Here is a 24,152-nt window from a genome sequence, read left to right as displayed (position 1 = left end):
TGTGAAAAAATTAAGAGTCCTAAAGTTAGGAGTGACACGCCCATTATTTTTAGGAGTTGCTCCTAAATTCGCCAGTTAGGAGCTACTTTTAGCCTTAAAATTCTTTGTGAATATGGCCCCTGAATAAAAAGGCCTAGCCTAAATGAATCAAGGCAAAACAAATAGCCTAGTAGCCCAATGAAACATACGGATTGATGTAGTATCTTGTAACATTATTAAATTATTCTGTTACTATGCCTACGTTTGCAAAAGAGAACATTTTAATTTGATTCACAATAATGTTACATTTAATTTACATGTTGACAATGATTAGCCTAGTTTTGGTTGTTGTTGGCGGCGTTATTGCATGTTAGTTATGCCTACAATGCAAAATTGCTTCCTCGCGATTGGAAGCTTTATTATTATTTTAATTATGTTCCAAGTAGGCCTACCTTATGCGTAATTCTGCTTCATAAAGTTGAACAAATACATTTGCTTATTTCACAGAAAAATATAAATAGCCAGTCTACAGTGCAGAGTTGGTAAGTTATGGTAGGCCAACTTGCAGTGAACATACAAAGAGGGGAAATTATTTCTCTTGCAGCGGAGTAGCCTCAGGTGAGCACGTAGACATAAGGCCGAACATGCAAGCGTCAATGAATCGTGCTCACGGCAATCGCGCCGTTAAACTTAAATAGGTTAACATCACTCTAAGTTCGCCTTCAAGCAAGGAAAACGATGATTTGAAGACATCTGCTTCGTTGGAAGGGCAAGGGGTAGCAACAGGGCAACACAGAGACAGGCCCAATGGCAGGGCTGTTATGAGAGTGTTAAAATATGGGATATTCTACGGGAAAACATTAAAACGGCAAGACAGCGGGGAAAGTTAAAATACGTGATAAACACGGAAAAAGTTGGCATGCATTGTTTCGGTCCCCGTGCACAGGGATTATTTGTCATACTATTAATCACATATGATTATTTGTGAAATTGTGCAAACAGGCGCAACACATTTGAAAAGGAAGGACTGGTAGCATGCAAGCTCACGGGAAAGATTGATTTAAGAATGTTATCACAAAGTGTGTGGCTGTGGCGCGGGCGGAAGACAATTGGCAGGGGAGGGTCATGTCTTTTTTTAACAATTCTGTCGGAGGGTCATTGAACAATTTCTAGCAGGCAAGAGAGGGTCATGCAACTTCCAACTGAAGCACTCAAAATTCCTCCGGTGGTCCCTTCAATAAATAACGATCAGTCCCTAGATTGCTGCTGGGCTATATGTCTTGGTTCTGTTAACAACTTATTGTCAAACGCATAGCCTATCTCGCGGTTGCATCCATTACAAACAAACATGCAATGTGAACGTCTGGGATTGGGGAGAGCACTAAATGCTCTACTGAATAAGCACGAAGTCAAACCTTTAAATGAAAAACACTCTTTAATAATCCAAAAAAATAAACCGCTAATGAAGTAAACTTGTGACCATCAAAAATCGTTTATCGCTCGTAACTCCGTGATACCAGGACGTAACAGGAAGGCATTTGGCTGAGCAACGGAGGTTAATATGCTCCATGTTTTGTCCAAATGATGACTGTCCATCATCGTTGCACTCGGAGAAAACCGGAATGTTTCATTCGTCCTCGTTTCAATCGTCCCGGTTGTACCTACTCAAAACGCAGATAGAACCTTATTATTTTAAGGTAGCGAAATAGCGTTCAGCATGATTCATGCCTAATTAATTCCCCCTGTTAAAGTGTTCGCCTTTGTAGTTTGGTTTCGTGATAGCCCATGATAAACGGCTTATGGCCAAATATGTGAAAACGTTAAAATACAGTAGGCGATAAACCCGGAAAAAGTTGACAGTGATTTTTTCATAATCACTTTGGAGGGTCATAGAAAAAAGTATTGCTGGCGAGGGAGGGTCACGTCTTTTTGGACTAATGCTCCCCAAACTCCTCCGGTAGCCCCTTAAATAAATAACGAACAGTCCCTAATGAAGTAAACTTGTGACCATCAAAAATCGTTTATCGCCTGTAGGCCTAACTCCGTGATAACAGGACGTAACAGGAAGGCATTTGGCTGAGCAACGGAGGTTAATACTCTATATTTTGTCCAAATGATGTCTGTCTATCATCGTTGCACTCGAAGAAAACCAGAATGTTTAATTTGTCCTGCGTCTCTACGGCTGCAAACGGGATTCAATCGCAGTTAACCAAATATTTCTTTATTAGGGCAGGCATATTTCTGGCTATTACATTATTTCTAAACCAGTCTGCTAAAGTCTGTAGTGAAGTCTGTGTAGGGTTTTCCAGGCTCCATTTCTTTTTACGAGACACCCTGCTCACTTGAGCCATCTACCGGTTGTTTGGGTTGTTGCAGCGTCTCACTGGAAAAATACAAATTAAAGTCGCGTGATACCGCGTGATCCCACGCGCGGACCGCGAGTGAAGCTGGCCAATTCGAAGCACTGCCCACTGTACTTAAACAACTGGAAATGCTTTCCCTGCATTCAAAGATGTAACAAACACTATGTCACACACTCAGGCAGACAATTAAGGGGGAAGGGGGTTGTCCTGCGAGGAAACTTGTTCTTTGCATTTTACCCATCTGGTGTTAGTGTGCACACATTCACACACACACTTGGAGCTGTGAGTTGGGAGCCCACACACACTAGGAGCACCTACACACCCGGAGCAGTGGGCAGCCCTTTATCCGGCACCCGGGGAGCAGTTGGTGGTTAGGTGCCTTGCTCAAGGGCACCTCATCCGTGGATGTGGGAGAGCTGTTTAAAATCACTCCCCACCCACATTTTTTCTACCAGGCAGTCAGGGACTGAACCGGCCACCTTTCGGCATCCACAAGTCCGATTCCCTAACCAGTAGGCCACGGATGGATTACAATCGAGCCAGGCGATGGTGGATGGGCGGGCGTATTGACAGGAGATGTGCAACCTAAACGCAAACTTTTTCCAGTAGATAATTGTGGTGAATGTCATTGCATGGACTAGACTGGACTTGATTGGATTGGATTGGATTGGACTGGACTGGACTGGACTAGACTGGACTGTATTGGGATTGGGATTGCAGAGACATGAGTCTACTTCATGTGATTGTTGATTGGATTGGATTTAATTGGACTGGATTGGGATTTGGACTGGATTGGATTGTACTGGACTGGACTGGACTGGATTGGATTGGACTGGATTGGATTTGATTGGACTGGATTGGGATTGCTGAGATATGAGCCTACTTCATGTGATTGTCTATTGGATTGGATTGGATTGGATTGAATTGGACTGGATTGGGATTGGACAGGACTGAATTGGACAGGACTGGATTGGATTGGAATTGACTGGATTGGATTGGATTGCGATTGCTGAGATATGAGCCTACTTCAAGTTATTGTTGATTGGATTGGATTGAATTGGACTGGATTGGGATTGGGTCTTGAGTCCATGTACAAAGTTTGGTTTCAATCCATGAAAGCGTTAGTAAGATATGAGCCTAATTCATGTCATAGTTCTCCCTAGTGATCAAAAGACACCAAATGTATTGTAGCTATTCAGGATGTGTTCATGATTCCACATACCAAGTTTGGTGTTGATACAAGAAGGTCTTGCTAATTATAGCACCCCTAGTGGTCAAAAGTCACCAGATTCATTGTGCGTCCTCAGGTTGTGACCACGAGTCCACATACCAAGTTTGAGGTTGATATGAGAAAGTATTGCTAATTATAGCGCCCCTAGTGGTCAAAGTACACCAAATGTATTGTGTGTCCTCAGGATGGGGTCCCAAGTCCATGTACCAAGTTTGGTTTTGGTACGTGAAAGCGTTGCTGAGATAGGAGCTAACTTCCTGTAACTCTAGCGCCCCCCTAGTGGTCGAAGGTCACCAAATTGATTGTGTGTCCCCAGGGAGGGGTTCCAAGTCCATATACCAAGTTTGGTTTTGATATGTGAAAGTGTTGCTGAGATATGAGCCTACTTCCTGTGATTATAGCGCCCCCATAGTGGTCAAATTTATTGAGCCTTCTCCTAATTGGGTCCTGAGCCCATGTACCGAGTTTGGTTTTGATACGTGAAAGCTTGGCGGAGATAACATTTCACTTCCTGTTTGGAGGCTTCACCGCCAATTTCGATTGGTCGTCACAGCTGACCTGTTTTGAATAAAGGTCCAAAAAGCTATGCGTTTGTGAGGCTTGGTCTGAAGATCATCTGTGCCAAGTTTCGTGAAAATTGGATGAAATTTGTGACCTGTGAAAACTTTTAAAGGTTTTTGATGAAATCCAATATGGCGGTCCAATCAATTATGTTAATGTCAAACGTTGATGTGTCAGCCTAAGGCCCTCCCAAAGTCGTAACAGAGATAACTAATATGTTTTAATTTCAAACACATCACCCCATAGAGGCCAAAATGTACTTTTGTTAATTATAGCGCCACCTGTAGGTCAAAAGTCATCAAATTTATTGAGCCTCCTCCTAATTGGGTCCTGAGCACATGTAGTGAGTTTGGTTTTGATACATCTGTGTCAAGTTTCGTGAAAATTGAATGAAGTTTGTGACCTGTGAAAACTTTTAAGTGTTTTTGATGAAATCCAATATGGCGGAGGTCCAATATGGCGGAAAGTAACGTAATAGGAGTCGTTGAACTCAGGTGCGTCAAGGGGTTCCAACTATATATCGATGTTCAAAATTGGACATACGGTTAAAAAGTTAAGTGCATGGATGCAACGTCAACTTTGACCCATTGGTGGCGCTAGACTGCCTGGGGTTCAGACTTGAAAATTTGTGAAATGGAATATGGGAATGTATGGAATCAATGTGCCAAATTTCACAACTTTTTACTGTACGGTTCTATGGGCTGCCATAGACATCCACTGGAGAAGAATTATAATAAGAAAAGGTACAAACACTATGGGTTGCCGCGCAGCTTCGCTGCTTGGCCCCCAATAAGAAAAGGTACAAAAACTATGGGTTGCCGCGCAGCTTCGCTGCTTGGCCCCCAATAAGAAAAGGTACAAAAACTATGGGTTGCCGCGCAGCTTCGCTGCTTGGCCCCCAATAAGAAAAGGTACAAACACTATGGGTTGCCGCGCAGCTTCGCTGCTTGGCCCCCAATAATTTAACTATTTAAACTACTCAACTGTTTAACTGGTCAGCCATTCCAACTGTCAGTTGTCATCAACTATGACTCCCGCCAACTGTTTCCTCTGCCCACAACTGTTTCAAAATAAAAGTCCTCAGTACAATAAATCCCTATTAAATGATTTAACTATTTAAACTATTCGGGCCATATTTTGCACCATGGCACATGGCGTAAAACTCGTTTTCCACCCGGCGCAAAGTGTATTTAGTTATTTTGCACGTTTATTTTTTAAACAATGCGCCCAGGGGTGTGGCAATTAACAACTTAGGGAGTGGCTTAGCGCATTATCTAAAAATTGTACACCTGGTCAGAAGTCTATGGTGAGTTGTTTATATGTTATTTTAAGAGTGCATTGTCAACAGTCATATTGGCGGGTGCACGCACCATCCTTCTATCATCCATGAACGCACACCAGCGCACGTCCATGCAAAACATTACAAATTGATTTACGATTACATTGGGAACCATAATTAGAATAAAGATATTATGAAATACTGTACATCTCATGATGAGTAGTTAATCACCATCATTTGCAAATTGGTAATGACGGTTAAAAGTGATTAGGGGAGAGGCGAGAGACACGTATGGAGCACAGCTGAAGACGCACAAGATATAAGCAACTCCTCTGCAGGATAAATGTTGTTTTATTCAGTCATTTGAGCAATATTGTCACAGCCATGCCAGGTTCTGCCTCAGCCACACCCACTTCTCAATCGCCGGCAGCCACTCATTCATTCTCCCCTGAATACTGATTACCCACACCTGTGGGTAATCACACTCAAACTCTTTTTAAGCAGCTGAGACCTGTGCTGCCTGTCTGTCCTCGTCGCTGTTACCAGAGACTTAGATCGGTACCCTTGGCTGTCACACCAGTACTCTCTGCCCTTGATCCCGGACTTTTCTCTCCCTCAGATAAGTCAGTGTCCTCTGTGCTTAACATACGTTAAGGACTCTCCTTGGATTTCCGTTTATGCTGTTTCTGGATCTTCGGTGTGTTTTTGGATGCTTCTCATTTACCCTGTTCATTTTAGATTGATCTTCTGTGAGGACCCGCTGTGCCAAAAACTTTCCACGTCCACTCCATAGTGGGTAAGCCTTTAAGCCGCAAGCGGGTTCAGTATCAGACAAGGTGTCTAAACATGCAAGTAGGGAGTCTTCATGTAGAACGGATCTCCTTCTTTGTTCTTGATGACTCTACTGCTGATGTAATCCAGGGCCGCCATGGTTAATTCAACATCAGCCTGCTATTGCCTGGTCCACGGGTGAGATATTGCAGTGGGGAGAGGGTTGTCATGACCACTGTTTTCCGCAGCTCCCACTACGCCAAGAACCCTAAGCTAGCCCTTAATGCCACTACTGTCGAGAGTCCTGTGCAGGGTTGCCCCGTCACAAGCCCTCCTGCCTACGCCGCCTACGAGGATGTCTTCTGCCCTCAACGTGCATCTCAACTCCCTCCACACCGAACCTGGGATTGCGCGATTGACCTCATCCCGGGTCAGCCTCTCCCATGGGGGAAGGTTTATCCACTTTCCCTGCCTGAACAGGAATTCATGAATGATATCACTGAGGCCCTCAAACTAGGCTATATCCAGCCCTCCAAGTCCCCTGTAGCATCCTCATTCTTTTTTGTGGCCAAGAAAGATGGAGGCCTTAGGCCGTGCTCTAAACAAGATCACAGTCAAGTTCCGGTACCCTTTGCCACTAGTCCTAGCCGCACTGGAGCATTTCTGCACCACTCACCTCTCTACTCCGAAAGAAAGCCAAGACCCTCCAGTGGAACCCCGAAGCTTCCCAGGCATTCCGGGACCTTAAGGACGCCTTCACCTCAGCACCAGTTCTCCACCAACCCAATCCTGACCATGAGTTTGTGGTGGAGGTCGATGCATCCACCACCGGAGTCGGTGCTGTCTTGTCTCAGCATCTGGACAGCCACCACGCCTCCATCCATGTGCCTACTTCTCTAGGAAGCTGTGCCCGGCCGAATGCATTAATGCAATAATCGGCAACCGTGAGTTGTTGGCCATCAAGCTTGCCCTGGAGGAGTGGCGTCACTGGCTGGAGGGAGCCAAGCACCCTTCCTCGTACTCACCGATCATAAGAACCTCCAGTACCTTCGGGAAGTTAAACGATTCCACGGCAGGCCAGGTGGGCACTCTTTTTTACTCGCTTCAATTTTAAGATCAGTTACAGGCCAGGATCTCACAACTGTTGAGCCGATGCCCTCTCTCGTGTCCACCACCCCTGCGGAACCAACGAGCCCCAGGAAACGATTCTACCAGCAGGTGTAATTGTGAGCCCCATCCAGTGGAATTGGGAGGAACAGCTGGCTAATGCCACTACAACAAACCCAGCACCACCGAACACTCCAGCAGATCGCACCTATGTTCCACCCACCTCCTCCACAACAACACACTCCTCACTGGGAACTGGGCATCCAGGAAACCAAGCTACTCTCTCTCTCCTCCAGGATCGCTTCTGGTGGCCAGGAATGGCTGGTGATGTCCAGAGATACGTGGCCGGTTGCCCTTACTGTGCTATGGCTAAGACCCCTCGCCATCTCCTGGCTGGGAAATTGATACCCCTGCCCGTGCCCAGAAGACCTTGGTGACACCTGGGAGTCGGAACACCTCCATCCTTGTAGTCATGGATCGATTCTACAAGGCCTGCAAATTACTACCTCTAAGAGGGCTTCCAACTGCTTCAGACACTGCTGATGCTCTGTTCACCCACATCTTCCGTAATTTTGGAATTCCTGAAGACGTTGTGTCTGATAGAGGACCACAGTTCATCTCACATTTCTGGTGGACCTTTCTCCGTCTGATGGGGGTAACGGTTAGCTTAACATCTGGTTATCACCCTGAAACCAATGGGCAGACTGAACGAAAGATTCAGGAAATCAGTCGTTTTTCGCCATCAGAATTCCTGGAGCAAGTTCCTTCCCTGGGAGTATGCGCAGAACTCCCTGCGGCAGCCAACCACGGGTCTGACACCATTTCAGTGTATACTCGGCCATCAACCCCCATTATTCCCTTGGTCAGGCGAACCATCTGATGTTCCAGCAGTTGACTCCTGGTTCCGAGAGAGTGAGCGTGTTTGGGGCGAGGCACACCACCATCTTCAAAGGGCCATCCACCGCCACAGACATCATGCAGATGCTTGACGCTCCATGCTAGGCCATGCATATTTAGGTCATAATTCATATGCAACAACTTACTTAATAACTATGAATAAGGGGTAATTAGGAGCTTACATAGGGGAAATTCTTAATTAAGGGTGTAGTAAGGTTAGAATAAGATCTGGCAGAATAAGGTATTAATTAGTGACTTATAATGACTAACAAATGGCTAGTATGCTACTAATATACATGTTAGTAAGCAGTTAATTAATGGTGAATATGCGTGTCTTAATATAAAAAGTGTTACCAATATGATATATTATAATATAGGCCTATACATATATACAAATATGACAAAGTGCAGATGCAGTAACAGAAATACTATGCAGAAAGGGGGGCTACGTTTTGTTGAAGAGACCAATTGCAGAGGGGAAGAAACTGTTTTTGTGGCATGAGGTCCTGGTCATGGTGGACCGCAGCCTCCTGCCAGAGGGGAGTGACTCAAAAAGACTGTGTCTGGGGTTGGAGGGGTCTGCAGCTATCCTGCCCGCCTCAGGGTCCTGGATGTGTACAGACTTTGGAGAGAAGGCAGGCTGCAGCCAATCCCTCTCTCAGCAGAGCAAATAATGCGCTGAAGTCCTCCTTTGTCCTTGGCAGTGGCAGCAGCATACCAGATGGAGATGGAGGAAGTGAGGATGGATTCTATGATGGTAGAGTAGAAGTGTACCAACATCGACTTTGGCAGGTTGAACTTCCTCAACTGCCGCAAGAAGTACATCCTTATGTGTGCTTTTTTGATGAGGGAGCTGATGTTATGCTCCCACTTCAGATCATGTGAGATGATGTTTCCCAGGATGGGGGCTAGTGAGGCTGGATTCCTCCTGAAGTCCACAACTATCTCCACAGTTTTTGCAGCATTCAGCTCTAGATTGTTGTCACCAGCTGCACCAGGTTAACAGACTGTCAATCTCTCTCCTGTAGGCAGACTCATCTCCTCCAGAGATGAGTCCAATGAGGCTGGTGTCATCCGCAAACTTTAGGAGCTTGACAGACTTGTGACTGGAGGTGCAGTGGTTGGTGTACAGGGAGAAGAGCAGGGGAGAAATGGGAAGTCAATGATCCACCTGCAGGTGGGATCAGGCACATTCAGATGGGAGAGAGTGTCCTGCAACCTAGCTGGGATGACAGTGTTGAAATGACTTCATGACCACAGAGGTCAAGGCCACAGGTCTGTAGTCATTGAGGCCTGGGATCTTTGATTTTGTTTGGGACAGGGATGATGGTGGAGGCCTTGGAGCAGACTGGTACGTGACAAGGCTCCAACGAGGTGTTGAATATGTCGGTAAACACAAGAGACAGCTGATCAACACAGTGCTCCAGGGTGGAGATACAAAGTCCGGTCCCACTGCTTTACGGGGGTTCTGCTTTTTAAAAACACTGTTTACATCTCTCTCTAATATGGAGAGAGGAGTCATAGTGATGGGGGGAGGGACATCTGAGGTAATGGACAACAGGGGGGTTGATGGTAGAGGATGGTAGAGGACTGTCCCATTGTCTGTCAAAATGACAGTAGAAGTTTTTCAAGCTGTTGGCAAGTTGTAAATTGTTTGTGGTATTGGGGGCTTTAGGTTGAAAGGGCTGGTAAGCTGCCTGAGCCCTCTCCAGACAGATGCAGAGTCATTGGCTGAGAACTGCTGTTGTAATTTCTTACAGTACAACTGTTTAGCCTCTCTCAAAGCCTTGTTGAACCTATACTTCGCTGTTTTGAACCTGTTTGACTCCACTCAGAAGATTAACCCTCTAGGCGCCACTGTCGAGTTTACTCGACAAGATGCGGTACTGAATAAAACGGCCGATTTAGTCAAATAGGGTGTCATATTTCGTTCGACATCCCCTCCACTAGGTGGCAGACATGTCATACGTCATCCCCGAGTCCGAAAAAGGTCATGGTTTAAACAAATTTTTTGAGCTACAGCGCATTGAATCAGTGCGTGCAATACCGGAGCTAGTGTGCGTGTGAGCCACTTAGTCAGAGCGATATTGTCAACGTTAGCGAGTATTTGCATTAGATTATCGTCTAATGGCATCAAAAAAGTTTACCTGAAATGAAGTGTTTGGTCTTCTATTCGCGGACCCTGATTCTGAAGGGGAATATCTGCCTTCAGGAAATGACGGTGATTCGTTTAGTGAGGCTCCAGATGCGTCCCTGCCTTCAATGATGCAGCTGGACAAAGTGAGAGTTTACTCCATAGTTTAGCTTACACCAAGCACAAACGTTGAATCGTTTGCCCAATGTCACTGGTGGGAATAATGTTTCACGGGTTCGGAGTGTTCATCGGGAAGTTAGCAGGGTGTTAGTGGTGTGGCGAACAAGGCTGGAGGTAGCCTAATAGCGCTAGCTTCTGTCTTTTGCCTCTCCACAATCGCGGCGACAGTAACGTGGTGGAGCCTTTGTCTAATGCGACTGGGTATGTTAGACGAGGTCGATTTAGGGGGAAACGTAGTGGCAGTGTGGGGAGTCGCAATGAGAATGACAGTAGGCCTAGTCCGAGCTGCGCAAATTCTCTCCACTCGGCGCGCGCGAGGCAGATCTGGCCATGCTGCTCGCATGGTGGAGGTGGTGACACGCCCTCTCCCTCTCCCACACACACACACACACACACACATTAGGTCATGCATAGTCTATCACAAGATGATGGGAATGCCGGCCCTGTATGGATAGGGATAGGGAGTCATTATCTCTACAGCAAAAGGCCTGCTACATAAAAAAAAAAAAAAATGTCAGCCATTTATTAGTAATGATTTACACTGTTGATTTGCTATCTATTTCCCTGATCATTTAGGACATACACTATGTGTTCCTTTTTGTGTGTTCATGTCCTTCTGATGTGTGTGTCTTTGTCAGCTAAGAAAAAAACATCAACAAAAACAACAAAAAGAAAAAAAATACTAACATTGTCTCTTGTCTTGTCTCGTCATCTCACTCCTGATCTGTGCCTTGCCGTGGCAAATGAGCTTTTGAACTAAACAGGTCTTGTCTACTTGTGTTTGTGTGTCATCTGAATAATCTATATGTGCCCCATACATGGAATCAGAGTGCCTACTGTATGTAGTAAATGGAAAATCTCTACAGCAAAAGGCCAGTCTACCGCTACATGCATTTGGTTTGTTTCGGCCATTTATTAGTAATGATTTACACAGTTTGTTCACTACTTACTATTTACCTGAGCATTCAGTATTGTGCAATATAGCATACAGAAGGTGAGGGACATTTTTGGGGGAAAGAAGTGGTGCATTTTATCATTCAAACATGCGACTTTTCATGAAAATTCTATAATCCAAGATGGCCGCCACCATATGACGTCATAATATGCAAATTAGATATAAACATTTAATCTCTACATACATTTTGGGTCATCCTTAATATTTCTCTAATTTACAGAAAGTCTCTATCTCTTATCACTTTTAAGATATAGCCTTTTGAAATGAAGATGTCAAAATTGATCGTTTCGGAAAAAAACCTCTGGCGCCTAAAGGGTTAAGGATGGAAAAGGAAGAAGAGGTTCAGAGTCTATCAGTAAACCAGGGTTTGTCGTTGTTATACCCCCCCCTGGTGTGTGTTGGTATGCAGCTGTCCTCACAGAAACTGATGTATGATGTGACAGCCTCTGTATACTCATCCAGGCTATTGGTGGCGGTCTTAAAAACCTCCCAGTCAGTGCAGTCCAGACATGCCTGCAGAGCTCCCACAGCCTCATTTGTCCACTGCCTGCACTTCCCTGTTTTTACAACAGGTTTAGACATTTTTAGTTTCTGCTTGTATGCGGGGATCAAGTGAACCATAACGAGATCCTAATGCTGCGCGAGGGACGGCATGATAGGCACTACTTACTGTAGTGTAACAGTGATCTAAAGTGCTATTCTCTCTGGTCGGACATTTAATGAACTGTCGATATTTAGGAAGTTCATGGCTGAGGTTTGCCTTGTTGAAATCACCTAAGACAATGACTACGGAGTCTGGGTTAGATCGTTCCACACATAGTATCTGATCTGCGAGTTTGCATTGTGCCTCCTTTAAGATGGCTTGCAGTGGAACGTAGACACCAACCAGAAGGAACAAATGACCATTTCGATTGAATGGAAACCTATGGAGCTGCATCGAAGTGGGGAGCGAAAAGGGCTTGTACTTACTAAATCTTTGAACAAATGTGAATAAAAGGCACAAAATAAGGTTGGTCATCTGTGTGTTCATGGGATTAAGGTGACCATTACATTCCTATTTTTTGCTATTTCCAGTTTACTAATAGGAGTGTCATGAATGAGTAGTCACAGTCAAGCTGCCCGTGGCTGACTGTATAACTAAGTTTGGCAAGCTAATGTTAACTAAACATAAGTCAACCCTTAATTCACTTGAAATACAAACATATTTCCTACAACTAGGTGAGATAATTGGCTATGTTATACTGAAGTTCCACAGCAAGCTAACGTTTTACATTGGTATTGGAAACTAATTAGATTGATAATGTACATAGGTTCGACATCTGTCAGTCACATATACATATTTCTTCATAACGGTTGTGTTAGTAAAATGATTGAATGTCCTGTGAATTAATAACTAGAAGTAATGTGTGTCTACTAGCTGTCTTTCCCATTGGAATCAATGATATAATGCTAACGTCTCTTCCCCTAGAAAGGGGCATGAATCTGTACAAATGCATTGTATTACATTGCGCCGGTTGTGAGAATCCCGGTCCGCTCGAAGGAGTTCGAATCCTGCCAGCTGTACCGCAAAGTCAGGAATCATTCCACAGGTGAGGGTAGGGAATAAGTCCTCAGGGATCGTAGCCCTAATGTTTATGAGCTCTTCTCTAGTGTAAGAGTTCCCTGTACAGCAGGACACTGAGTTAACAAACAAACAAATTTGCGGCGCCATGGCAACCAAAAAAATAATTGACAGTTGGAATGGCAGAACAGTTAAGTAGTTGAGTAGTTTAAATTGTTTAACAGTGAATTATTGTAGTTTTGAAACAGTTGTGGGCAGGGAAAACCTTTGAACAGGATATGTATGTAGTCTTAAGAGAATGAGATTTTATGCTTAAAGCCTGAGAAACTGACAGTTGGTGCAGGTGGCCTGGCCACCTAGCCCATGATTCTAATTGCTTAATGACCCTATTGTGATGTCATTAGCCCAATGTTAAGTCTATGGGGAAATTGTGAGTTGTTTTTAATTAATAGTTTAAAAAGTATAAAAGTTGCAAAGATGAAAAATACAGAGCCCACATGTCCTAAGACCTACGTAACATAGTTTGAATGAAGTTTCTACGCTAAGCTGTTGAAGCTGCATTAACTAAAGAAGAAGAAGAAGAAGAAGCTGCATTAACTGAAGAAGAAGACAAAGAAGAAGAAGAAGAAGAAGACAAAGCCTAGGAAGAACAGTACAGTGTATTTTCATGCACTGTAATGATAAGCATGATATTAAGTTGGTATAAACAGCTTTCATTCCTTTGGAAATAGAAGCATGTAATGACATGATGCTAGCTAGAAGTGTTCTGCTTGCAATTAAAAGTGAATTATGAAACTCGTAGCCAGTAGCCACCTAGCTAGCTGAGTGGAATGCATTTCAATCAGCATTTCATGTGCTTCATGTAAACAAATTATTGAAGACTTCAAGACTCACCAGTTCCATTACACAAAGGCAAAGACAAATTTTCATATTCTTGTCCATTTTGCAAATCACAGTGAGTGTAGCCTATGCCAAAGTGCCCTGGCTCTCACATTTTAACTGGTCAGTAGTGGGAACCGGATAAATCCGCAATCTCCTCGAACCTTGTCATTGTTGCCTTCATGATTTCCATATATGTTTCTTATATTAATCACACATCCTCAATCACAACCCCAATCACACAACTTGAGCAAGGCACCGTTGTATTCCATTGGCTTCCATTACATGACATCAGCCCCCACAAAAGAAATAGGTAAACACAATGCTTTAATAGCATTCATATTTTGTAATGCGTTTTGTAATCTATTTCAAAATGAATCACAGCGATTAACACGTTCATTTTGACAGCATCAATATATATATATATATATATATATATATGTATTTATTTATTTCATTTTTCATTTTTTCGTAACATCCAAACCTCCTGGCAGTGTGCACAAATGGGTCACATAACTTTGTTGAGCCCTTGTTATTGCTTACATATTTACTTTGATTTGTCTCCCAATATTTCTCTCAAGATTATGTGTTGTGTAAACACACAAAAACACACACACACAAACAAAATGTGTATAAAAAGATGTCTGATTGCAAGATAAAAAACACCCACCAGAAACCAGATGCCAAACTGGCTGAGTAGTCTCTGATCATGTTGGTCATCCTCCTTATTGTCAAAGTCAGTGTTGTCAAGTGAGTGATGGGAGGCCGATAGTCCCAACTGCCTCCTGCGGTTCATCTCAAATTCTCTTTGCTCTGCATGAATTTCAGCCTCCTTCAGCAAGCTACAAACAATAGGTAAATTCAGGTAGCCACAGTTAACTTTTTGAGTCAAAAGTTAGAGGGCAAAAGATTACTCGTACACCTGCATCCCACCTCCTCCTTCTGCTCTTTCTTCTTATAATAATTAAATGAAGAGGAGGAGGAGGAGGAGGAGGAGGAGGAGGAGGAAGAAATATAGCTGCAAGTAGCGATGTGGGGGCCTAGCAGTGTAGCAGGATGGTGTCGCCATGAAAACATTGTGGCCTTATGTGAAGGGTAAGGTAATAAGCACTCAGAGCAAGTTACATGACAATGGACCTTTCCAACCTGTGAATCATGTATAGACTAATATCCATCAAGATTGTTTGATTTTTTTGAAGCTCCGCCTGACTGTTACGACATTTGTCCCACAAACAAATCAAGTTGCTATGCTATCAGCAGTGGTTCCATGTGTCTCCGTAGATATCAGTCACAGGTGGGCTATATTTATAGCTAACAACCTATAGCAGAATAAGTTTTAATGGATTAATGGAAACGGAAAAGTTAATCTGGAAGCTAATCTGCACAGGAATATCAACTGTTATCACTCAAGCATGTTCTTAAAGTAAAAAGACTCATTTTGAGCATTGTGTTAACGTATTCCGTAAAATTATCATGTTATGTTAATGTTACTGGAATAACAATACATTTCACAGGTAGCCTGAAGACATGACTCTATTACAGCTATAGGAGTCTACCCAGTAAACAAAATAAAGTCCTGGCGACGTCCCCTAAAGGTCCCCTGGCGAATGTCACCTCCTCGACATTGTGTAGGGTTCCCTTTACGTCCCGCAGACCTCTGTTCTGTTTTGAAAATCGGGCACACCGATCAAAAGTTATCTGCATTATCCAATATGACATATTACATAGAACTGTAAATCATCTGACTATCTAATATTTACAGATATCTAGGCTATATATAACATTTATTTTATATTTGGCCTGTTATGAAATCATGTATTGAACAATTTAAGCACAGCTCAGCTTTAAGAAACTCAAATAGCCTAGATGCATGCTTAGCATTTTGTGATCATTAAGGCTACTTTTACAAACTCTTAGTCAGCCGTCCTCTGATTTACCAATATATAGGCGATATTTGTAACATTTATTTTGTATTTGGCCCGTTATGAAATTATGTGGAACAATTTAAACACATTGTAAAACTTAAAGCCCAAATTTGGAGACATCCATGTATGTCGAACTTTACTGCAAATTCAAAACTAGATTACTCTGGAACGGCTAACTGTACAGGGGACTGCTTTACACCTTTGTGTTCGGTAAGGTCTCCTGTTTATTCTGATATTTGGGTTGTCATGTGTTAAAAGAAGGGTTCGTAAAGTATTACACCGAGATGAATGGGTATGGAGATCATGGGACGCAACACCTTCAGTAGAATGTATGATTAAATTGAATTATATTATTTACTTTTCTCGCGAACCGTTCAACACAGCAATTATCGGCTAACATCGTTTAAAAGCTGAGAAAAAGCTCTTTCAGGTGATACGTGGTGTCTGTGTGATGAATAGGCTACTTCGCGAGTAGTTCAACATGAGAATGGGTGAATTTGGACGCACTTTCTTTCTTGCGCTGCCACTTTCTCCACTGCGTAAATGACTAAATTAATTTGCGCTGTGAATGCTATGATTATTTTGACAGGCCACAGGCTAAATAAAAATCGCTATTATTTGGACGCAAAGCAGAATATTGAAAGAAGGGGGCACCAAGGCCACCGTGGCCTGTAAACCTCTGATTTTCAAAGGGGCCTCACGGCCAACGCAAGGGGCCGCCGTGAAATTCCTACCCTGTTACAGGTCATGTACATGGTCTACTGTGGATATACAAAGATCTGTTTGACATGGATTGGCTTTAAAAAAAGATGGGACAGTGCGACATGACCTTTACAACTGGTGCTGGCTAGGCATTGAACTGGGCTTCATTCAAGGATTCCAACGGTACCTTATTTTTGAAATAAGGCAGACACAGACAGCCCAGCCCTGCTCCTATTAGACAGCTGCCAGATGGTTTAGAACTCTGCCAGGTGCAAGCAATCAAGCCTTTAGCAGTTAGAGAGCTGTGATGTCATAATCAAAATTTAAATTCCGCCATTCATTTCAACGGGGCGAAAAAAACATAAGATAACTGTTATACACAGTTACTTTCACTATTGACTGACAATAGGTTACCATCGAAAATATAGCCTGAAAAAAGCAACACTTACCCCGATAATGTTCGAATGACTGAATAAAAAACCTAAGGACATGTATCCTGCAGAGGAGTTGCTGCTTACATCTCGTGACAGTGTGTCTTCTGCTATGCTCCATATGTGCATCTTGCCTCATCACTTTTAACAGTCATTATCAATTTGCAAATGATGGTGAATAATTAGTCATTGTGAGATGTATTTCGTAATATCTTTATTATCATTATGTTTCCCATTGTAGTCATGTAATTTGTAATGTTTTGCATTGATGTGCGTGTTCCTGTGGATGAGAGAAGCAGGGTGCGTTGTGCACCCGCCCATATCACTGTTGATAATGTGCTATTAAAATAACATATAAACAACTCGCCATGCATTTCTGACCAGGTTTCTCTTGGTCAGTGGCGTAATGCGTTTTAGGTAGTGTATGATAACAATTTTAAGACAATGCGCCAGACCCCTCCTTAGGTCGTTATTTGCCACACCCCTTGGTGCGTTGCTCAAAAAAAGAGACGGGCATGGCGAAAAACTCGAGTCTACGATAGGAATAAGCTTTGCGTTGTCATGTTTATAGACTTTAGACTGCGCTTTAGACCATCATGATACAGCCCTCCGAGTCTGTAACATCATTTGACCAAGGTGATGCTGAAATTGATCAAGGATAAGTCCTCTCATTAAATAATTTGATTTTAAACTACTTTTGTATGTTTACAAAATTTTGTATTTCAGGGGGACAAGCTAAAGGGTCAGGTCTAGTCACACTAAAATATCATAGAAAAGAATGGAATTGTATATTTAAAACGTCTGAAATGTTACTTAAAATCCCTGCTTACATGCAAACAGTCTGGATTCGATAAATGGCCATTAAAATGACTTATTGACAGGCTCCATCACAGCCCTATATTACTGCTGTATGTGACGGGGCCTGACAACCCTGTGATGAAGCCTGACAAATAGCCTATTAGTTCCTATTAGTTCTTTTCAAAAATATATTTTATTCAAGAATAAAAACATCCTGAGATGGCATGATAGGTGCCTCTATGACTTGATGTTCAGATTTAAGAATAAGAATAATTTCTTAGGATTGATCAATCATTTCTTAAAGCTGCAGTTGGCAAGTCTGACAGATTGAGGGGGCCAAAAATGTTAATGTTTACAACTCTCATGCTCTTCCCCCACTACCACTGAGCACCTTCTCATCGAGTTTGTGCTCGTCAGTGCGCACCAGATTGCACCAGACTGTCAGATCTCACACAGCCCTGCTCTGATTGGACCAGAAGAACCGGGAGTTGTGAATTTTTGCAAAACAAATAACAGGCTCTAAGTGCAGGTAGAAGTGCGGGGTTTTTTTCTAAAACCGGCTGATTTATGTTGGAGCATAGTGTCGGTTACAGTGAATATGATCCAAAAAATCTTGCCAACTGCAGCTTTAAGCTTTGTGCTGTGTTTCTGAACAAAATAGAGCCCTAAGTCTCTATTGGCAATTTTACATCCGATGTAGTTGACATTTTATATGGGGTACCTCAGGGGTCAATTCTTGGTCCTCTGCTTTTCAATCTGTATATGCTCCCACTTGGGCTTATCTTTCAGCAGTACAATATTATTTATCATTCATATGCCAAAGACACGCAATTATATTTTTTCTGTTTTCTTCAAATAATTATGGTCCAGTGAATGACCTCATCCAATGCATTTATAATTTCTTAAAATCTGGATGGCCCAAAACTTCTTAAAGCTTAATGATAATAAAACAGATTATTTTAGTAGGTTCTAAAGTCTTGAGGCATCAGTTTCCTTCATTGCTAACTCCCCTGTCTATAAAACCGTGTGAGAATGTCAGAAATGTAGGCGTGATCTTAGATGATCTTAACTTTCAGAAGCACATATCGAACATTTCCAAGACTGTGTTTTATCATCTCAGAAATATATCTAAGGTTAGATGCTTTTTAACTCAAGTAAACTCTGAAAAGGTGGTTCATGCTTTTATATCCAGACTATTGTAACACACTTTTTGCTGGACTGACAAAACAGACCCTAAACAAACTCTAGCTTATCCAAAATGACGCAGCCAGAGTACTTACCAGAACACAAAGATCTCACCACAACACTCCAGTATTAAAATCACTCCACTGGCACACAGTTAAGCAAAGAATTGATTTTAAAATACTTCTGACTATTTTTAAATCATTGATGGGCGTAGCTCCCTCCTACATTTCTTTCATTCTATGCTTCTAAGTTTTGAAACATTTAGGGTGGGTTGCACTAATGTGGTTTAAATTAATCCTAGTCTTAGTTTTGAAATATTTTAAGTCTTACTTGTTTCACACTGGTTGTCTATCATTGCCTTGCAGCATTTGCACATTTTCATTTGTTTGGAGCAAGCTGGATTTAAGCAGTTATACGACTAAAATTTATTTTAATTGTAAATTATGAGACTTTCCACGTTTTCACTTTTCCAGTTGCATCTTTCTACAGTAGCAATAACCATTACATTAAAATTAAGTTCTCATAATTTAAAAAAGCGAGTAGCCTTGGCAATTGGAGAAAAAATGGAGATCGATTTCCCCAAAATAACTTTTCAGTTAATATGAAATGTCGGATGACGAAGAGGAACAGACAGTCAATGAGAGTGCATCTTCATCGAGATGCTTGTTTGTTATTTTAGTTTGTGGTAGAATTGCTGTATAAATGCAATATAGCACTCGTGATCTTGGGATTGGTAATGGATATTCCCACGGCTGTTGTTGCCTGCGCCACTCGGCCGCCGGCCTTGTAGCCATGGCTGAACAACACCCATGGGAATATCCATGACCAATCCTACCAAGGGCTGGTAAAAAAAATCCTTGATTCTTGATTACTGACTGCTCTGCTTCAACCCTAATGTTTGTACCCCACTACAATGGCTTGTCTCCTGGCTCTGTGATTAGATAGTAAACTTAAATTCCTGATTGGCTAACCAAACCATTATATCACTATTGGCTATTCAACCAGAATATTTGTAACCAGGGTAGGAATTTCACGGCGGCCACGACGGCCATGGCCGTCGCTGCCCCTTGCGTTGGCCATGATGCCCCTTTGAAAATCAGAGGTTTACAGGCCACTGTGGCCTTGGTGCCCCCTTCTCTCAATATTCTGGTTTGCGTCCGACTAATAGCGTATTTTATTAGCCTATGACCTGTCAAAATAATCTTAGCATTCACAGCGCAAATTAATTTAGCCTTTTACGCAGTGGAGAAAGTGACAGCGCACGGCAAGAAAGAAAGTGCGTCCAAATTCACTCATTAATACAAAATAAATGTTACAAATATCACCTAGATATCGGTAAATATGAAAATCAAAGGATATTCAGCTGACTAAGAGTTTGTTAAAGTAGCCTTAATGATCACAAAATGCTAACCATGCATCTAGGCTATTTGAGTTTCTTAAAGCTAAGTGCTTAAATTGTTCAATACATGATTTCATAACAGACCAAATATAAAATAAATGTTAAATATAGCCTAGATATCTGTAAATATTACATGATCAGATGATTTACAGTTCTATGTAATATGGCATGTTTCATGTTTTTGTAATGTTTCATACAGTGATGCAGGTCTACTGCTGTGAATAGGCTACATGTAAATACAACTTTGATCATTTTTATAGCCTACTACTGTATAGTTAACTTTGGCCTTGGTGCTGCAAGAGCACTTGAGGAGCAGAAACTTGATCAAGAAAATGATCATTTGTCACATTATTGTTCTCTATATCAACTGAGTTGTTTTGTCCATTATGTATCTCAAGACATACCACAACAGGCATGATTGGATTGGATTAATATGTCAGTGAGGTACCTTATAACTGCCTCCACAGTGCACACCAACTCTTCAGCACCACACTCCCGTGTATTTATGGGGGGAGGGGATGTCTGGTACAGATGAGTTTCAGTCGAGGCCCCCACCTCACTGTGGTGGTTGACATGGCAACGCTTGCAATAGCGCACAGGCCTGTTGCCATGGTGTCCACAGCAGCTGGCTGAGAAACAAGTGACAACTGCTCGTCGCACATGAGAACTACAGTTCTGCAATGGGATAAAATGAGGATGGAAGATGTGAGGAAGATAAAAAAGAGAACAATCAATTCAGGTTTAATCTGATCAGCTCTAAAACCACAGCCTTTGATATAAATGTGTTCATGTTTATAAAATCATTCTCTTGCACTTACCTAATTGCAATTACCTAACTACCACACTTGTAAGGCTAAGGGTAATTAAAATCCAAAAGGGCATTGATGATATCTAAACAAACTAATTGATCATTTTGCTGATAAAATGCAAAAGAAAATGAAAGAAATCTAGACAAATTGAGTGCATATTCTGTACATAATGTAACAGATGGCTGTGATTAAATATTAGTAGTTGTGGAGATAATATTGCAGTGACCCTTCATCCCCTGATTGACAACTAATACCAAGCAGACACTGACCAACCATCAGTTGGCTCCAACAAACTTTTGAATCAGGCCAAATTTCGGTCTGATTTGTGGTGTACACTCACGACACATGATCAGAATATGTACGAAAAAAATTACTCCAGCTACGGTCCATCTAATTGGATTTCTGGCATGTCAGGAGCTAAGCCAGGCGCCAAACGTGCAACGTGAGCACAAAAATCGCGTCCGATTGAAACATGTAGTGTGAGGTACCATGCTGAATGCTCTGGAAAAAATGCAGTGTCTGCTCAGTTTAAAGGAGAAGTTCGGTGTGATATTGACCTAAAGTGTGTTGAAACATGATACAGAGTGTGAACTTTTGTCTCATAGCTCATCTCGGCTCGTCCCCTGCACTCCGAAATCTGGCGCTAATGCTACCAACAGGTTTTCGATGGGGGTGCCTCAGGTATCAGCCTAGCCATGCAAATAAATCACTGTTTTACACCATTTACGAGGCTCAAAGTAGCTCCACACTTCATTGGTAGACTTCCGAGGGCCCTGACATTGAGAACTTTGAAAAAGCACTGGTAGTTTATTTACAAGACGATTTATACAGACAGTACCTTCAGGAAGTTTACCGTTCGCCGCCATCTTGAATTTAGTCACGATAAGTCGAGCAACGAGTACGAATGAACAGGTATGATAAGGGATCAGATTCCAAAAATAATTCCGTGGAAATGCATAGATTCCAGTTGCTTTTTCAAAGTTCTCAATGTCTCGTTTTAAATGTCAGGGCCCTCGGAAGTCTATCAACGAAGTGTGGATCTACTTTGAGCCTCGTAAATGGTGTAAAACATTTGCATGGCTAGGCCGATGCCCAAGGCACCCCCATCGACAACCTGTTGGTAGCATCGGCTAACTTGCGCCAGATTTCAGAGTGCAGGGGACAAGCCGAGATGAGCTATGAGACAAAAGTTCACACTCGGGATAATGCACACCCAACATAACACACTTTAGGTCAGTATCCCACCAAACTTCTACTTTAACACATACAAAAAACATTCAGTGAGAAACATACCTTTTTTTGACATATAGCCGATATCTCAGCTGTAAGAACAATATAATAAGATTTTGCAGCTTTATACAGCATTGTTTACAATATTTGGTGTTTCATGTATATACAGTGTCATCCACCTTTATTGGCACCCCTGATAACATATGGGTAAAAAGAGGTATAGAAAATCATTGACAAGATAAAACCAAAGTTATCACAATGAAAATAATGAGGAGAAATTATCCAACCTTAAAGGAAAGAAGATTTATTCTGAGAAGAAAAAAATCCTGATAGAGCAATACATATTTTTAACTAGATATGTCATTCCAAGGAATTGCCAGTGCATGCAAATGTAGAAAATGCTATGTAAAATATCAGTTATAGTTACAGATAATGCAAGCACAGAGCTAGTTGGTAGGGTGTTGCTGGGTAGACATGGTGGTTGCTATGCTAAATAGAACAGTTGCTATGCTTGCTGCTAGGTTAATGTTGTTGGTTGCTAGGTTGACATTATAGTTGTGGTAGGTAGGGTATTGCAAATGTAATTACTGTATAATGGTTAATATGTTATATAAATTGTTATACTGTATAAAATGCATGTTGGTTACTAAGAGGTTGAGATGGTTGCTTGGGTGCTATTGCGGTTGCATTAACAGTGGGCAATACATGAATGTAGGCTACAAGCCCATTGATTTTATGCTGCTCTATGACCTCATGAGTCATGACCAGGCTCACCGGCAGCACGGGAGATACGGGGGATATGACACCCCCAGTTTTGAAGAGACGGCAATCGCCCCCCTAACTTTTGATAAGGAAATGAAGCCTTACACAGCACACTAAATGATAGCCTATACACTAGGCTAAATAAAACTTCCCATTAGCAGCACTACCACAGCCATCTAGACTGCACAATTCACTCTGCTAGAACTGGTTGGATATCTGAAATGTTTGATCAGTTTGTCTACTAAAAACCATGATGAACAAAACCAGACTACTTGTTTTTGTAGACCGTCTCCTGCTCATCCCGAGGTTAGCTACTATGTTAAATAACAAACTCAATTAGCCTACTGCGTATCAGCTTGTTTTCACTAACCAATCAAATACAAGATGAGTAACTCTTACATCACATTTAAGTTCTAAAACATTTATTTCAGACATCCTTTACAAGACACAATTAAATTAATTGAGTTATCTTGGTGCATAAACCCCTCACAGACAGTAAAGGTATTACTGTATCCTATCTCGTAGCGTTCAGGGGGGTCTTAAACAAGCTGGAAATGTAGCTTACTTGTGCCTGTCACAGCTAAGATGTGAGGAGTTCTTTGAATTTGAGCTTTGAGCTTGGGGCAAAAAAAAAAAAAAAATCAAATAGATAGCTTTGCATCTGCCTGAAGTAATACATGTAGCCTAGATATTATGATTGTTTCAATATTTGACATTTTAAATATTTTTTATATTTTAATTAACTCAATGTATTTAGATATTTTTAAAATGTTGTTAATACAAATAGTTGATTATAAAGGCAAAGTAAGTTGCTAATTATTGAAATTGTCTGTTCTTTGCATGTAATTAGGCTACTGTACAAGTTTTCTAGAGGAATAGCATGTTTGAACGGGCACTGCACTACTAGTGAATTAAAACAACATCAGATCCAGCAGACCGAAACAGGACATGTAATGTGGAACCAAATGTGATAATAATATTTTAACTTTACCATTTTGCCAGGGTAATTGGGTC

General features: G+C 42.0%; 1 protein-coding gene and 1 long non-coding RNA gene across 7 annotated transcripts in view; one reads left to right on the top strand and one right to left on the bottom strand.

Annotated features, from left to right (window-relative positions):
- The window catches only part of LOC121709816 (protein unc-79 homolog), a 311,977-nt gene that overhangs the window by 216,650 nt on the left and 71,175 nt on the right, over positions 1–24,152 (bottom strand). For all 6 annotated transcript variants that reach the window (XM_042093431.1, XM_042093433.1, XM_042093432.1 and 3 more), the window contains exons 11-13: positions 22,440–22,468; positions 20,786–21,012; positions 14,568–14,739 (exon numbers count right to left, since the gene is read on the bottom strand). In XM_042093431.1, the coding sequence (XP_041949365.1) occupies positions 14,568–14,739; positions 20,786–21,012; positions 22,440–22,468 (428 nt within the window). The remainder of the gene's footprint in view (positions 1–14,567; positions 14,740–20,785; positions 21,013–22,439; positions 22,469–24,152) is intronic.
- On the top strand, positions 12–24,152 carry LOC121709824. The gene is made up of 4 exons (XR_006032045.1): positions 12–24; positions 9,533–9,539; positions 9,707–9,711; positions 24,046–24,152. It is a non-coding gene; the product is annotated as an uncharacterized LOC121709824 (long non-coding RNA).

The sequence above is a fragment of the Alosa sapidissima genome, chromosome 5, assembly GCF_018492685.1.
Source record: "Alosa sapidissima isolate fAloSap1 chromosome 5, fAloSap1.pri, whole genome shotgun sequence".
Lineage (NCBI taxonomy): Eukaryota > Metazoa > Chordata > Actinopteri > Clupeiformes > Clupeidae > Alosa > Alosa sapidissima.
This window is presented reverse-complemented; position numbering and strand designations above follow the sequence as displayed.